Source organism: Castor canadensis, chromosome 5, assembly GCF_047511655.1.
Source record: "Castor canadensis chromosome 5, mCasCan1.hap1v2, whole genome shotgun sequence".
Taxonomy (NCBI): domain Eukaryota; kingdom Metazoa; phylum Chordata; class Mammalia; order Rodentia; family Castoridae; genus Castor; species Castor canadensis.
In genome coordinates this window covers 57,998,923-58,017,748 of record NC_133390.1, presented here as the reverse complement: position 1 = coordinate 58,017,748, position 18,826 = coordinate 57,998,923, and the positions used below count along the sequence as shown (strand labels likewise).

Below are 18,826 nucleotides of genomic sequence, written 5' to 3'. Positions count from 1 at the left end.
TGGGCCCCAGCTGTTTGACTTCAGCTTCCACTTCTTTAACCACTTTTCATTAGGATTTATTCCCTTATCTTCCACCTCCATAACTGCCATCCGTGTGGATCAACTGAAGTAGAAAAACATGTGTTACTCAGGTATGTGTCCTTTAAGGTACACATTAGTAGTAAGCATTTTGGGTTACGTAGACTTCCAAAGTCCTATAGAGGGCATCTCCAGCCAAGAGTTTTGAACTGATTTTTAAAGATCAATACTTCTAAAAATCCAGTATATACAACACAATAGATTAGTATTCAGCTATAAAGGATGAAATCCTGTCATTTGCAGCAACATGGATGGAACTGAGGATATTATGTTATGTGAAATAAGCCAGGCCTCATAAGACAAATACCACATGTCCTCACTCATTTGTGGAAGCTGAAATAGTTGATCACATAGAAGTAGAGAGTTGGATAGTGGTCACTAGAGGCTAGGAAGTGTAGAGGGATAATGATGTGAGTACCAACCTTTGAACTATGCTCCCCTCTTGAAGCATGTTTTGGTACTCACTATAGTCTACAACAAATAATCATTCATTTTAAAATAACTAGAAATGAAGAGTTTGAAGATCCCAACATATAGTAGTAATAATGTCTGAGGAGATGGAAATGCTCGTTAACTTGATTTGTACATTATATATTACATACATGTGTTCACTGTCCCCATAAATCAGTACAAGTATTTATATATTAAAATTAAAAATTTTAAGACCAATCCATCTCAGTTTAAGCTGACTTCCCTTTACCCCAGTTATCTATTTATCTACCTTAAATCTAAGCTGTACACTGCACTTCTTTTCTTCTTAACACTTGACTTTTCTTCTTCTAGGCCAAACAAGTCCCATAATAGTCATCAGGTCTGTCTTCCCGGTGCCTCTACTAATTCCCAGTTCCTAGAAAGGAAAATCTTTCTCTGTCCAAGAACATCACTGTAGGAATGTGATTGTGATTGTGATCATCACCTTACCACTAATCCCCTTCCCACAAGCTAGTGTTGCCTTACTTTTGGTCTACAGAAAATCCTATTTTTTCCTATCTTCTGTGCTCCAGAATACATGTTGTGCCCTTTCTTTTAATGACTACTTGATATTCTGACCTGTTTTCTGTCTCAAACATTTCCAAACTTATGTGTAAAGTTCACATTTCCCATCTTTTCCAGATGGGAAAGAAATAGAAATTATTATATTGTATCTCTTATAGGTATGCTAACCTCTGCCAGGAGAATCAATTTCTGAGTAAATGTTGCTGTAGTCCCACTGTTACTTGAACAATGCCCTCTACAACCCTGTTGTAATTAAGTTTTTTTAAGTTAAATTAAAAACTCCTGTACATCACTATGTGCTAAACTGACAATTCCTCTCCACTCCAGACAAAAACTTGGCATTTGAGCTCCATATCACCCCAGAACTGGGACTAGATCTTCATCAGTGCCTCTCAAAAGTGATGCAATCAGATTAGATCTTACATACCATTCTTAGTAAAAGCAACAAAAATGAATCAATATGAATAGATTACCAAGCATTTTATCAAAGAGTTAAATAGTCCATTCAAATCATGTCACAAGGAATATAAGAAGCAACTATTCATACTAAATATCCTAAGGGATCTGCTTTGAAAGACAACTGGGAAAATTAGATTGCCATGCCAGACTACAACATATGGTACAGAAAGCAAATGATAAATTTGAAGAAAGCTCAATCTGAGGTAATCCAAATTTGAGAAGCTGAGTTAAAATAATCTGCTGAGATTTAAGTCAGAGTGATAAAAGTACTAACTTTTTATCATATGCATGCATACTTTAGTTCACCTTGATGGAATATATACTCCATGTTGATGTCAAACACATCTTCTGAGTCTAATATGAATCAGTGTTTATCTTTTTATTACATACTGATGTTTGCTGTTTTTCATGTCTTATAATAAGTCTTTCAGTCATATTCTGAATGTAAGAGGAAAACCCAGATTACTGGGGCATGAAAGAGTATCTGTGATGTGTTTAAAAAGGCTGCCTTTTTAATAAATAGGAATCATACAGCCTTTTTGATTGAACTGAATTTTTTTTTTTTTTTTGGTGCCATGACCTGGGGATGTATTGGACTGACTTTTGCTCATTTGTCCTCTACAGTAATTTTTTTTCTTTATTTGTCCTCTGCAGTAATTTTTTCCTTTATTTTTCTTTTCTTTTTTTCTTTTTCCCTTTACCTGGCCTTGAGAGTATATTGGCAGATGGGTTTATTTTATTTTCCAATTCTATAGACATTTGTAAAAGCTTAATGGCCAGATCATGCCTTCCAGAAGTATTTCATGAAAGACGTAACCTGCATTGTCTACATTGGTGTTTAGCACTTTCTGAGGCTAATAAAGGGATAAAGGAAGGAGTGGATGGAAGCATTTCTCTGTCTGGAACAGAACTAAACCTCACAATCATGTGGTTAGCTCTTTGGGGGCGTTATTTGAAAAAGGACCATTGCAGCTCAGAGGATTCATCAGTGTGCTCTGAATCCCAAGGATCAAGACAGGGCCTCCACGGCATGTTGTGAAAACAGACGAGTGTCTGGACAAGGTAATGAATTGTCACTGTCTAAGTTTATGCATTATGGTGACGAAAAACCAGACCAAAATTCAACAAAAAAAGCAACTAAAGCACCATGTTTGGCATCAGTGTTACATAACAGTAAGAGTGAAAGGTACCTGAATAGCCCAAAGTCAGGTAAAGAAGAAAAATAGCAAATAACCTGAGTATCTGCACTCACCCTAAATGCACATCATTTTTCTGACTTCTAACAAAGTTTTCATGGGAAACTGCATTGGTATTATAATAACATGCATTGGGTATTGCAGGAACATGACTTCAGATTTGAAGTTGCCTTAATTTCAAAAGCAGACCATTTCTCAATCAATTTTTTTGGTTCATAATGCTACTATTGCCTCTTCATGAACCTGTGTAATTCTGTGACTGTTGCTAACAGTACTAGAAATTTCATGGGCAATCCTTTTATAAGACACTCACCAGAGCTACCCCCAAGGACTTTGGGACTAAGCTATGTACAATCAGCCTCCACAGTATCACTCATCAACTCACCAAAAGACTGTATGATCACAAGAAAAATATGTTGAAACAGTCTCTGCTGTAAGGAATATCTCATGAGTGACTGATAATGAATCCAAATATTAAGGTCTGGTGTGTGAACTATCAGCAACTATGAGCCAAATGATCAAGACAAAATTTTTAAGCAATACTGTGTTAGAGCTTTTGAGGGACAAGACAAAGATAAAATACACAGTTCTTGCTCTGAAGGAACAGAAAAATTGGAACACAATTTTACAAACCCATAAGTAGCACTATGTTATAGAAAGGAAATAGTCCACACTCTGATAGATCCAGGCCCAGTTCAAATTCAGACCTACATGTTGTGTGTCAGGTATACAGAATTTTTTTCCTGTTTCCTTCCTTTCTCCCTCCCTTCTTTCCTTCTTTCCTCCATCTTTCCTTTCTTCCTTTCCCTTCCCTTCTTATCCCTTCCCTTTCTTCCCCAACCTTCCTCCCTAACTTTCTTCCTTCCTTCCTTCCTTCCTCTATTTCTTCTCTCCCTTTCTTTTCCTCTCTCCCTCCATCCTTCCCTCCTTTTTTCTTCTTTCTCTATTTCTTCTCTCTCCTTTTCTTGCCCTCCATCCTTCTCTCTTTCTTTCTTCTTTCCTTCCTTCCTTCCTTCTTTCTTTCTTTTCTTTCTTTATTTCTGAAATACTGTGGTTTGAACTCAGAGCCTTACACTTATAAGGCAGACACTACCATTTGAGCCAAGCTCCCAGTATTTTTTTGCATTAGTTATTTTTCAGATAGGGTCCCACAATTTTACCTGGGCTAGCATTATACTGTCATCCTCCTACCTTGAGACATAGAGGACTACAAGACCAAGAGAGGAAAGAATTGTAAGAGACATCTTCATACTTTCCTAACTCAATAAATGGCTCTGCCATTCAGTAACACTGACCAAAACCTAAGAACCATCCTGAATTTCTCTCTTTTTACACCCTTCATTCAACCCATAGCCAGCCTTACTGAATCAGCTTTTATATGTAGAACCTATTCTACCACATCTGCAATTACATTTCTGGGTAACTCACCAACTTCTCTAACCAGGACAACAATGATATCCCTACAAATAATCTCATTGTTTCTCTTGTTTATAGGGATATCTCAATGATATCCCTATAAATGATCTCACAGTCTAAAAGTCTGAGTATTCCGTATTAGGCCAGTCTCCTCCTCTAAATCATCCAATGGTTTCTAAGAATGAGAATTCTTAGAACAAATTTCACTGTCCATTTGATGGCCCCCAAGGCTTTGGATTACCTGATCTTATATTTTTTGAGGTTACAACTCCACTATTCATTCCTTCTCTCAGTTTATTGTAAACATGTTGAGCTTCCTTATTTTTCATCACCCTAAGAGATATTAAATAAATAAAAGTTTAAAATGTGATATAAGCATGCTGTGTTGACACATACCTATAATACTAGCGTTCAGCAGGCAAAAACAGTAGGATCATGAGTTCAAAGATAGCCTGGGATACAGAGTGAGACTCTATCTCAAAAAAAAATGTAATATAATATCAAGTGATGTAAGTTCTGAGAAGAAAAATAACTCAGGAAAGAAAAAGTAATGGAAGCCTAAGCTTTTCCAGTTATTTCTACTACTACCTCAACTCTACAACCCACACCATCCCACCACCACTATCAACAACATACATGTCTTTTCAGGACTTGCTTTTTTTTTTTTTTTACCGTTTATTCTACATATGTTTTCAGTTTCTGCCCTAGATATTGGGGGCCCAATAGGGAAGACAAAATAGAAAAAGCTCTCTGCCCTCATGGAGCTCCTACTCCAGTGAGGGGATCACACAAAATGAGCAAGTAAAATATGTTTTATGGTAGATAATGATAAATGCTAAGGAGAAAAATGAAGTCAGGGAAGGGGATAGACAGTGAACGTGAGTTACAGTTTTAGGAACAATGATAAAGGATGACCCCAGTAAGGAGATGCTTGAGGAGACACTAGGGAGAGGCTGGGGATATGAGCAGGTACAAACAAATTTATAGTATGTGTCAAGCCAAAGCATTGAGAGAGGAGTGTTGTTGGCACACAAAGTGGCTAAGAGAAGAGAGCACAGAAAAACTGGGTCAGATTACTTAGAAACCTCTATTAATCTTTCTTACCTGTTATTTTTATTCACAGAATTTACCTTGCCTGCAATTATACTATACATTTGCCTTTTTATTTTTTTAACTTAACATATTTTTCTCTCACTAGAAAATAATCTCTATGGAAACAGGCTTTGAACTCTTCATAATAGCTGTATCTGACCCATATTGGGAACTCAATTTTAATGAAGACATGAATGTGTGAAGGGGAGGGGTCTAGAACATAATATTAACTGTGGAGAAAGGAAAATAGTAAGGGCTGTTGAATTTGACCAGAAAGGCATTTGCTGGTATGGTAGCCTTCATGGGTCTTTGACAATATGCACTTGGGGCAGAGATAAAAACACAAAGCAATAGGAGGAAAGAAATCAGATAAAGTGATATCATCCAGTTCTTAAGCTTCCTTAACATCTCTTAGATAGATGCTACACAAGTACCTATAGTATGTGCTTTTTCTTATTTTCTAACTTATTTGTGATTTGTTTATCTTCTTAAATAGATACTTTACAAAACTGAGCATGTGGTATTATCTGATCCATGGCATTCCTTGGAGAACTGTCAAATCCCACTTTAGTTGTTATTAACAGAATTGTAATTAAGGTGTATTAAATATTATGTTAAGACTTAACTATAATCTCATTCACTGTGTAGGAGGTGTTTTCTGTTTCATAATTTAAACAAAAATGTTAGAAAAGAGATTTCCCCAAACTGCAGGGTATGAGCTACAGTTAAGCCTAAGTACTTGAAGAATATTTCTATAATGAAATAAATTAATGTATGAAAATAGCTTTGTAAGATAAAAATATACAAACAATGTCATTGAAAAGATAACTGCATGTCTGCTCTCACCTTGAACACATTCACACCCTCAAAGCTATATGACTACACTGTATTAGAAGGTATCAGCTTATAAAATCAGGTATTTATGGAATATTATTTATAATGTTATTTAAAAGAAAATACTTTGTCAGGAAATTTCTCCAAAAATGTTTTAAATGGTTTTCTATACTTTTAATCAAAAGAATAAAAAATATGAGAAAAGAAATCTCTCTTGTCACAGAGATGGTAAATCTTCAAACAGGTAGCATCTTTGGGGGCATATGTCATCCTAATAGAAACAGCCCTGACAAGGCAGCACTCAAAGCAAAGAATTAAAAAATGCAATGTAAAAATAATTCCATGTGGCTGTGTTAAGAATACTAACAACAAATGTTCTCTGCTGGGAGTAGTACCTTTTTTATTCATGATAAAAGCTCTAAGGAAACTAGGAATGGAAAGAATGTACATCAATATTATAAAGGCTATATATGACAAACCTATAGTCAACATCATACTTAATGGGGAAAAAGTGAAACCATTTCCCCTAAAGTCCAGGAACAAAACTAGGTTGATCACTCTCCCCATTCCTATTCAATGCAGTCCTGGAATTCCTAGCCAGAGCAACAAGGCAAGAAGAAGAAATAAAAGGAGTATAAATAAGTAAAGAAGTAGTCAAACTGGCCCTATTCACAGATGACAGGATCTTTTTTATACCTTAAAGACCCAAAAAACTCCACCCCAAAACTCCTAGACACCATAAACAGCTTAAGAAATGTAGCAGGGTACAAAATCAACCTACAAAAATCAGTAGTCTTTCTACACACGAACAATGAACAAATTGAGAAGGAATATAGGAAAACAATTCCATTTACAATAGCCTCAAAAAAAATTAAATACCCAGGAATAAACATAACAAAGGATATAAATGATCTCTACAAGGAGAACTACAAACCACTGAAAAAGGAGACTGAAGAAGACTAAAGAAGGTAGAAAGATCTCTCATGCTCATGGATTGGTAGAATCAACATAACTAAAATGACTATACTACCAAAAACAATCTACATGTTCCACACAATTCCCATCAAAATCCTAATGACATTCATCACAGAAATTGAAAAATCAACTCTAAAGTTCATTTGGAAACACAGAAGACTGAATAGCCAAGGCAATACTGAACAAGAAGATCAATGCTGGAGGTATCACAACATCAACTTCAAACTATACTACAGAGTCATAGCAATAAAAACATCATGATACTGGCACAAAACCAGATATGAAGACCAGTGGAACAGAATAGAGGACCCGGATATGAATCCATGCAGCTATACCCACCTAATTTTTGACAAAGTTGCCAAAAACATATGGTGGAGAGAAGACCGCCTCTTCAACAAATGTTGCTGAGAAAAGTGGTTATCTGGCTGCAGAAAACTGAAACTACATCAATGCTTGTCACTTTGCAATAGCATCAACTCAAAGTGGATTAGGGACCTTAATATTAGACCTGAAATCTGGAAGTTAACACAGGAAAGAACAGGGAATACATTGGAAGCAATAGGTGTAGGCAAAGACTTCCTCAGTAGAACTCAAGCAACTCAGCAACTAAGATAAAGATTTGACAAGTGGGATTATAAAAAACTAAAAAGCTTCTGCACAACAAAAGAAATGGTGACTAAATTAAAGAGACCATCCACAGAATGTAAGAAAATATTTGCTAGGTATACATCAGACAAGAGACTGATAACCAGAATATACAGGGAGCTCAAAGAACTAACCTCCCAAAAAATCAATGACCCAAAAGGAATTGGGCTACTGAACTAAATAGAACTTTTTGAAACCAAATGGCCAAAAAACACATGAAAAAATGCTCAGCATCCCTGGCCATAAAGGAAATGCAAATCAAAACCACACTAACATTCTACCTCACTCCTGTTAGAATTACCATCAAGAACACCAACAACAACATATGTTGGCGAGGATGTGGGGAAAAAGAAACCCTCATACACTGCTAGTGGGGATATAAGCTACTACAACCACTATGGAAAACAATATGGAGTCTTCTTAAAAAGTTAAAAGTAGATCTGCCATATTATCCAGTAATCCCACTCCCAGGGTATACCCGAAGGAATGCGACTCAGGTTACTCCAGAGGCACCTGCACACCCATGTTTATTGTAGCAGTATTCACAATAGTCAAGCTATGGAAACAGCCAAGATGCCCTGCTACCAATGAATGGATTAAGAAAATGTGCTATTTATACACAGTGAAATTTTATTTAGCCAAAAAAAAACAATGAAATTTTGTCACTTGCAAGTAAATGGATGGAACTGGAGAACACCATCTTATGCGGTTAGTCAGGCTCAGAAGACCAAAAATCACATATTCTCCTTCATGCAGATTATAGACAGAAAACAAATATAGTAAAATTATTGGACACGGGTCACACATTAAGAAGAAACTGCAAGCAGGAGGGATAGGGAAAGAGAAGGAAATAAAAAACTTGAATGTGATTGATATGTTCACAGTATAGAAGTGAATATAGTAATCGTAAACTGGCAGAGACCACTACAGGAAGGGTACTAGGAAGTAGTGAAGAAGTCTCATAGAGATGAGCCAATATGGGTTGTGTAATACACATATGCTTGGAAACAACACTAGGAATCACTTTGTATATCTTTAGCCCAAACTAGCAAAAATGCTATGTTTTCTTATTATCCCTTATGTTTTCTCTTCAACAAAGTCAGAGAAGAAGAAGGCAGAACAGGTTCTGCCTGGAAGCAGGGAGGTGGGGGGGAAGTGGTCTAAATAATCTATACTCATGAAAGTAAATCTAAGAATGATAAAATAAAATAAAAGATACAATTTTTATAAAAAATGCAATGTAAAAATAATTCCATGTGGCTGTGTTAAGAACACCAACAATAAATGTTCTCTACTGGAAGTACAAGGTCTTGTCTAATTTCATCATAAAGAAAAGAAATTACCAAAGAAAATTAATAATTTCTTTAATTAAATTAAAGAAATTAAATTTCTTTAATTAAAATTTAAAAAGCTCACTATGGATTATAACAAACTGTTTATAACAAGAGGTATGACTAGCTTTTCATGTGGTTGCTATTAACTGTTGTGGACAATAATCTATGCTGCTTATGAACTGGTCAAAAACTTAGTCCAAAGTTGGAGACACTTAATATTTTTGTAGCACATCAGAAAAAACTTATATAAACTTGGAAAATATGCATTTTGATTACTTTATGGAGAATGCACTTATTTATAATATAAGCATAAAAGTATTTTGAAATGAGCAACACTAGCTTAAAAGCAGTTTGATTTATTTTCTCTTACCTGCAAGACTTTTCTTTCTCTCTATTTGAGTGAAATAAGAAATGTCAATGATGAACAGCTACACTGTTATTTAGTTGCTAGACTACACATGTGCCCATTTAACCTGCTTCTGACACTGCAATTTCCACAGTGTTGTGTGCCTTTGTTTTCTGGGAGGGGAAAAAAAGATAGGTTGACATCCTCTCCATACCATGTTTGGCTAGCACGTGAGAGGGCACATGAAAGGCGAAGGATAAGTAAGTACACAATGAATGAATAAGCCTCAAAACCCAAAAGCTCCATGACTTACTCCAGGTAGCAGGGTGGGGACACAGGGTGTTCCATTGTGCATTCAGGAGTCTTCAGACCAAGAAGCACACAAGAGCTTTTGTTCTACCTGTTTCTCTTACCTTGTCACAGATTTACAAAATAAATTAAGGGACATTCTGGTCCTCTTTCCCTGAAGGGAATACAAGCATATACACATAAGTATATATATATATATATGTGTGTGTGTTTATATATGTATTTATAAATATATGTATTCTCTCTCTCCCCCTTCCTCCCTCCTTTCCGCTCTCCCTCCCTCCTTTATCTAAAGAACTATATCTGAAAATATAAGTTTGTTTCATGTGAGCCTTGTAAAATGGATCTTACAGAATCCCCAAAGTGATGACAATCCCCACATCCACATTCTTACTATCCCCACTCCCAACATTACATGCACATGCCCTCACTCCAGGTGTCACCAACCCTCTGGCTCCTGCATTCAGCACACTAAGACTCTGTGACCCTTTTAGGCAACTTCCCTTGGATTCTGTCAAAAGATAACAGGATCCTCCAAACACTCCAGGTGAGCTTCCCATCTCCATCCCCATATGCTTACCTACCACACCCAGCCCCGACCTTCCCAGTTTTCTTTGCACTGATGTTGAGCTCCTTACCCTTTATCTGCTGTATAGTAACCAGGATGTGATGAACCTCCAAGTGACAGAGGTTTTATGGTTGTTTCCAGTGAATCAAATACTTGTCTCTTTGTTGGGGACATTGCTATGTCCAATTTTTAAAATGTCAGCACAACTATTGGTTTAAGTGTAAAAATGCTGATAGGAGTAAACATGGCATTGATAATGCAGGCATCCTCGTCATGCACACCAGTATCATTTTATCCTTTAAAAACCTGCACACAATTTCTCTGATAGAAGCCTTATGGTCTTTTTCCTCTGACGTGGGCACCACTTTACAGAGTCTTTCCTCAACCCTTCAAAATATTCTTATGTTTTTATACAGTTTTTAAAAAGAGCTTATTTTTCAGGTTCTGGATGAAGGCGATACTGATGTTTCATTGAAACAAGAAAAACAGGAAGTTCCTCTCATAAACAAAGGTAAAAACATTTCAGTTTACTTATATTAATTCTAATGTTTGGAGCATTTTCTCTATGGCTTCTGTTACAGCTTGAGATACAGAGCAGAAGCTTGTCAACAGTTTGGACTTAAAAAATTAAATTTATGGCTCCAGAAGTATGAGGAAGGATAGAAAGAGAGTAAGTGTTTGTAGGGCCAGAGTGACATTTCTTATTGAGAACCATGTCCCCAAAACTGCCACACTCCCTGAATTTCCTGTAGACTTGTACCACTTTCCATGATGAATTTTATTTAGAATTTTGCTGAGGATTGATATCAGCCATCATATACTTCTTAATAAAGCATTACCAAAACAACAGCTAAAGACTCTTAAGTTATTATATATACTATATGCTTTACTAAAAATTATTATAAATTACCTTAAGGACATATCTCACATTACTTTAAAATAGGAACAATTTTTGAATGAATGTTTGAAAGCAAAGCCAAATTGTATCAGGTATTTAGTGAATTAACATTTCTTTTGGTTCAGTTTATTGTGTGATAATCAAAATTTGATTGTCTTCATTTTGTCTATGTTCTTTTGAAGAAAAACAGGAGCTATGCAATAATACTCCAGCAATAAATAGAAAGTCTGCATTGCTTAACCTCAAAAGGTGAGTGAACTCTAATTATACAATTCCAAGTGAGTGCAATTACACTGTTGAAAAGTAATTATCAATGTTTAAATACAAGAAGAAAGAAAATAACAGCAACAAAGGCAATTAAGAATGGAGCTGCATTTTATAACAGAGATAAGAAAGAGTAAAAATTCACCTTTTCCCCAAACCTTTTCATTTCTTTTGTGAGGATTTGGGATAATGAAAGGGAGCAGGCTTAAATTCCTACTCACAGCAAGTAACAAATTCAAATTACTGTAATGTAGCCAAAGAACTGAAAATGTCACACACATAAGGTGTGACTATGAAATCATGCACTGACTTCTTTCTGTGTGGCCCATTAACTTATTGTCAAACATACATGTAACTATTATAATCTTTGCATTCTAGAATTTTCCTGGCAGGAGAATTTAGTCACTATTAAAAACAACTAGATATAACCCAATAGAATTAAAAAAATGTTTTCAAGAAAGCAAACTCTTTTCCTCTCCTGCAAACTTATCAAAGCTACTTTCCAGACATTCAGACTCAGTTTCTTTGAATCCAAATCCTGTGTTCTTACATAGCTGCACATTGAAATAAGGGGGGGGAAAAAACAGAGGAGCTCTCATTTTCTTGCACTTGACGGCAGATTAGTCAGTTACTCCATGACTCAAATCCAACATTCCTCTTCAACTCAGAGGTCTTCCATTGCCCTATCACTTTTAAGGTCAATCACAAGCTCCTTCACATTCTGCAACTTCCCTTTATCACCTCCCATCCTTTTAGTCCTCACTTCGCTTCCCAAAAGTTCTAAATTATAGTTTTAGTTTAGCACATCCTTCCATCTCTTTGTGTGTGCTACTTCCCTTACTTGAAAGTCTTGGGTTCAGTCTCCAGTCAGATCTCAGTTCAGTGTTTTCTTTGGGGCCGCCCTGACCTCCTGCAAGTAATGCAGGTATTCACAGAGGCACTGTTGCAGTGATCAGTTTGCATCATGATTTCTTCATCTTCAGTGATTGTTTGCTAAATGCCAGTTATGTTTTGACACAGTAGCAATTCACAGTCCAATGAAATTGTCTGGATGAATATCTCTGCATCATACACAAGCTTAAGGACAGGATTCATAGCTTGTCTCTTCGGTAATTCTAAATCTCTGAGAGGTCTTCCTTCTCCATCTAAGTATTCCTGATGTTAGAGTGCCTCTCTTCCCAAGTGCCCACACCCATATCTGGATGTGTGACAAGTCACACACTCACTATGAAATCATCTTGCATTGTGTTTTTTAAAGCATGCATTACCTTTCTAAAGTATCTCATTCACTTATCTATTTATTTTACCATCTCATTCTAGCTTGCTTGGTTTTCTATTTTCCACTAAAAATTTACTCCTTAAGAGTATCTTGTGTCTCTAGTATCCAGAATGGTAACCGAATCATAGTTGACACTCATTATTTGTAGATTGAATAAATGATGTGCTTTTTCCCCCAGTGCTGTTATTAAACCTTTCACAGACAATGTTTTTATTATTTATTAAAATTTGAGTTAACATTTAAGATCCATTCAGACAATAAAGCAATTTTTTGTGTGTTATTTCATAAATTACTTTTTGACCTTTATGAAGATGTATCTTTCACACTGTTGACTTTGTTTAAAATGCATTGGGTGTTACAGCACATGATTTCAGATTTGAAGTTGCCTTAATTTCAAAAGCAGACCATTCCTCAATCAACTTTCTGGTTTGTTTTGTTTAAAGGAGGCTTAAGGAGAACAGACATCTATGACACAGGGACCTGAATTTAGAAAACTAACTTGATATTACTGAGCCCAACTGATAATGTTAAAACAGTGTAGCAGCAAGAATGATTAAAGTGTACCAGGTGTCCTGAGGGAAGGAGAACACTTATCCCAAGACTAATTTAAACCAACCCCCCAAACCAGGCTTTCTCCACAAATACCCCTGATGTTAGAGCACTCAGAGTATCTCTTTTGATGTCCTTGCTCCCAGGTCTAGGTGTGTACTATCCTTTGCTTTGCTTTACTAACAAACTTTCTTGGTCTTTACTTCATGTGTTTTACAATTCTCTTTTGCAACAGTGTCACAAACCCAATATCCAAGTTAAAAACTCCTTGGACTACCTTGATCCTAATGCAAATGAAAAAGACAGTAACAATAACAAAATACTATGATCATAATAACTAATATTATTAGTACTATTAGCTAAACACCTACTAATTCTAAGCATTGAACTAAATTCTTTTTATATCTTAGCTGACACTCAGTACAACTCTATGTACTAGACTCTACCATTAGTTGACAGAAGAAACAGATTCAGAGAGGAATGCCCTGTGTTCTGCTAAAGTGAATTTCATCCTTCATTCCCAACACCACCATGAATTTCCAAAATCCTTAAAGTTAAAAAAGAATTCCTTATTAAAAGTTCAGTATAAAGGAGGTTATAATTAATGAGCACTCGGACATTGTGTAAGTATTCTTTAACAGGCTATTAAGCATTAGTTTATACAATGTTATTAACCTTTGAAAACAGTAGCTGAAGTTAGACAATGTAATTAATACCAAAGAACTGTTGACAATGGAACATTCCTTTTGATATAAACTATTATCTGATTTTTATTTTTATTTTTTTTTTCTTTTTTTTTTTATTGCTCATCTCTTCTTTTTTTTTTATTTTTTTTTCATTTTTCTTTTATTATTCATATGTGCATACAAGGCTTGGTTTATTTCTCCCCCCTGCCCCCACCCCTCCCTTACCACCCACTTCACCCCCTCCTGCTCCCCCCCTCAATACCCAGCAGAAACTATTTTGCCCTTATCTCTAATTTTGTTGTAGAGAGAGTATAAGCAATAATAGGAAGGAACAAGGGGTTTTGCTGGTTGAGATAAGGATAGCTATACAGGGCATTGACTCACATTGATTTCCTGTGCGTGGGTGTTACCTTCTAGGTTAATTCTTTTTAATCTAACCTTTTCTCTAGTTCCTGGTCTCCTTTTGCTATTGGCCTCAGTTGCTTTAAGGTACCTGCTTTAGTTTCTCTGCATTAAGGGCAACAAATGCTAGCTAGTTTTTTAGGTGTCTTACCTATCCTCACCCCTCCCTTGTGTGCTCTCGCTTTTATCATGTGCTCATAGTCCAATCCCCTTGTTGTGTTTGCCCTTGATCTAATGTCCACATATGAGGGAGAACATACGATTTTTGGTCTTTTGAGCCAGGCTAACCTCACTCAGAATGATGTTCTCCAATTCCATCCATTTACCAGCAAATGATAACATTTCGTTCTTCTTCATGGCTGCATAAAATTCCATTGTGTATAGATACCACATTTTCTTAATCCATTCGTCAGTGCTGGGGCATCTTGGCTGTTTCCATAACTTGGCTATTGTGAATAGTGCCGCAATAAACATGGATGTGCAGGTGCCTCTGGAGTAACAGTCTTTTGGGTATATCCCCAAGAGTGGTATTGCTGGATCAAATGGTAGATCGATGTCCAGCTTTTTAAGTAGCCTCCAAATTTTTTTCCAGAGTGGTTGTACTAGTCTACATTCCCACCAACAGTGTAAGAGGGTTCCTTTTTCCCCGCATCCTCGCCAACACCTGTTGTTGGTGGTGTTGCTGATGATGGCTATTCTAACAGGGGTGAGGTGGAATCTTAGTGTGGTTTTAATTTGCATTTCCTTTATTGCTAGAGATGGTGAGCATTTTTTCATGTGTTTTCTGGCCATTTGAATTTCTTCTTTTGAGAAAGTTCTGTTTAGTTCACCTGCCCATTTCTTTATTGGTTCATTAGTTTTGGGAGAATTTAGTTTTTTAAGTTCCCTGTATATTCTGGTTATCAGTCCTTTGTCTGATGTATAGTTGGCAAATATTTTCTCCCACTCTGTGGGTGTTCTCTTCAGTTTAGAGACCATTTCTTTTGATGAACAGAAGCTTTTTAGTTTTATGAGGTCCCATTTATCTATGCTATCTCTTAGTTGCTGTGCTGCTGGGGTTTCATTGAGAAAGTTCTTACCTATACCTACTAACTCCAGAGTATTTCCTACTCTTTCTTGTATCAACTTAAGAGTTTGGGGTCTGATATTAAGATCCTTGATCCATTTTGAGTTAATCTTGGTATAGGGTGATATACATGGATCTAGTTTCAGTTTTTTGCAGACTGCTAACCAGTTTTCCCAGCAGTTTTTGTTGAAGAGGCTGCTATTTCTCCATCGTATATTTTTAGCTCCTTTGTCAAAGATAAGTTGCTTATAGTTGTGTGGCTTCATATCTGGATCCTCTATTCTGTTCCACTGGTCTTCATGTCTGTTTTTGTGCCAGTACCATGCTGTTTTTATTATTATTGCTTTGTAATATAGTTTGAAGTCAGGTATTGTGATACCTCCTGCATTGTTCTTTTGACTGAGTATTGCCTTGGCTATTCGTGGCCTCTTGTGTTTCCATATAAATTTAACAGTAGATTTTTCAATCTCTTTGATGAACCTTTGAAAACAGTAGCTGAAGTTAGACAATGTAATTAATACCAAAGAACTGTTGACAATGGAACATTCCTTTTGATATAAACTATTATCTGATTTTTAAAAGGTCTTCTCAGTAAACATATAAAACTCTCTAGAGCAATGATATTAATTTATGGATGTTAGCATGAAAAGATAAAATAATCTTATTATTTGAAAATAAAATACTGCAGGATCTGACTTCTACCCACTTACCTATCTTCACCTCCTAAATTTTATCACCTTTCCCTCTCTACTTCTTGTGTTCCCGCCATACCAAAACTTTGGTCTCATAACATACTACACAATTTTATCCATCCTCATTGTGGCTTACTTTCTATACTGTACAAATTATCCATCCCCCTAGTGGCGTATTTTCCATGCTGCAGTCAGGTATCTTTTTAAAACTTGTGTCAGATCACCTTGCTGTCATGCATGAAACTTTCCCATCGTAGCGCTCACTGTGCATGATCACAAACCACTGATCTGTTTCACCTCAACTCTCTCCCTCCACTTCCTTCTTACTCCACTCCCAAAGCTCTGACTTTCTCATTCTTCCTTGAGGGGAGCTCATGAGGTTTGTACTCCAGAATCTCTACACTTCACCTGGAACGCTCTTCTTCCAGGCCATCACTAAATATTTCTCCTAGCTGTTCCTGTTCCTTTCTTGTTTTATTTTTGTTTTCCGTCTAAAGTAGAACTTGAGTCTCTTCCCATAGAGACAGGTGATATGACTACTGCCATTAAGAATGAATTCAGTTGTGGATACCCCAAAATATTGAGGCAATATGTGTCAGGAATAAATAGTAATTATTCTAATTAATATTTTTATATATAACTACATATGTGGCAACTTTCATCGCTAGATGCCCTTGCTTTTGTTTGTTATGTGTTAACATCTATTTGTTGTATATGAATGTTTCTGAAATTATAAGTATCTAATGTGTTTTCTACTTTGAAATTATCAGCCTCAGCTTGCTCAATGTGCCAGTGGAAGATTTAAGTCCGAGTTCTGGACACAAAGCCAGTGTTTCTGTGAGTGACAGTGATGGAGTTGCTTCTTCGCTGACCATGTCTTCTCAAAGCACATCTCCCAAGGAAACAGTGAGAAAGCTGATGTCTAATTTAAGGTAAAGATAGTTACTAATATTTTTCTACATGCTTTGTTGGACTTTGTAGCAGTGGCAACACTTGCTTGTCTCCCTGCTAAAAGATAATGCTATTGAATAAATTCAGTGGAATGACTTTATGATCTGTCCTAACTGCATTGAATTAGATATTCCACAAGTTAACTGTCCCTTGAACTAGAACTATGGTCACTAACTGCCGATCATTATATTGCCAAGAAACATGGTGGATGTTAGTCCTGTCTTGAATATAATGAAGAATTCTTACTAAATTTGCTTGCCATTTCTTCCCCTTCAAGAAAACTCCCACAACTTTTGTATGACCTTTTAAAATGTCTATTTTTTTCAACAAGGACTGCATCTCATTTCTCAAAGGCTAAATTCCATTTACTTAGAAAAAGACTTAATCCACAATGTGATAGCTTTCATAGCAATGTTCTTTTTGGTGACCATGGTATATGAATAGAAACATTAGACACTGTAAACTCAGATTCCAACAGAGTGTGACTAGGGATGTCAAAAGAATTTGATATGGCCTCCTTAATCAATAGACTTCATCTACCTCGTGCCTCACACAGGAACCCTCCTTCAAGTGGTGTAGACTTGGAAATGCCTTCTCAATAGGACTGTTTTATAAGAAGTAGAGAATAGACCCAACTAACTTTATCTGCTATCTTTGTACCATAACTGTAAAGGCACAGTCAAGTTTATTTACATATTTAAAATTGCCAAAAATCAGAATAATGGAATTATTATACTATTTGACCTTTTCTGTTTTAGACAGCTCAGTATGCAGAAGTTTATTTTTTGTCTTATTATAAGATATGGGCTTTATTCAAATTAATTCCATAAGAATGAAAGAAGAAATGATTGTTTATATAATGAAAAAAATCTGTAGTTGTCTGCTTCATTAGAGACCTACAAGATTCTAAAAGCACTATTGTTTGATAAGCATTTCAGTCAATAATTTAAATGACAAATTGTGCTCAACCTGAAGTTAATTGCCATTGTATTGGAATTTATCAATAGAGTATGCCAAAAACATTTTAATTTTGATGGCTTGTGTAACTGTAAAATTATAAATAAATCATTAAGGAAATGTTACTGTGTATTATAATAATTATAATTATTTTACTATATAAATAATATATTTTATATAATTGTATTATTCATATAATAAAATAATTAAATTATAGTAATTAATATTATATTATTACATAAATAATATAATATATTTTGTTATAATAAAGGTAGGATAAATTAAATCCTTGATCATATCTTCTTCTGGATTTCAAGAAGAAAATCTGAACATTTGACAATTGGCCCTCCCTTTTTTTTTTACATTTCCTTTTTCCTTTATTGTTGTACAAGGTGGGTGTACATTGTGGCATTTACACAAGTTCTTACAATGTGTCAAAAATATCATACATGAATTCACCCTCTCTACCATTCTCCTTTATCCCTCCCTGGCCTGATTCCTGGAATAGTTTCAACAGGTATCATTTTTGCATTTACGTACACTTTTCTGCACCATATTTATTCTCCTAACTCCCTTCCACATAATCAACCCCCTCTCACTGGTGCCCTCCCCTCTGGGCAGGACATGTTTTGTCCTGTTCTCCAATTTTGTAGAAAAAAAAAGAGAAAAGATAAAAAAGCATGACATTTTAACTTGTTTGAGATAAAGGCAGCTACACAGGGAGTTTCCTTGCGATATCTCCATGTATATATGTATTGTAACCCCAACTGGTTTTTTTTGTTTTCTTTTATTTATATGTGCATACAATGTTTGGGTCATTTCTCCCCCCTTCCC

At 35.8% G+C, this 18,826-nt stretch overlaps 1 protein-coding gene across 1 annotated transcript in view; it reads left to right on the top strand.

Annotated features, from left to right (window-relative positions):
- Positions 1 to 18,826, top strand: part of Morc1 (MORC family CW-type zinc finger 1) — a 155,339-nt gene that overhangs the window by 111,646 nt on the left and 24,867 nt on the right. The window contains 3 exon segments of the mRNA XM_020151220.2: positions 10,690 to 10,759; positions 11,329 to 11,395; positions 16,861 to 17,016. Coding sequence (XP_020006809.2) covers positions 10,690 to 10,759; positions 11,329 to 11,395; positions 16,861 to 17,016 — 293 coding nt within the window.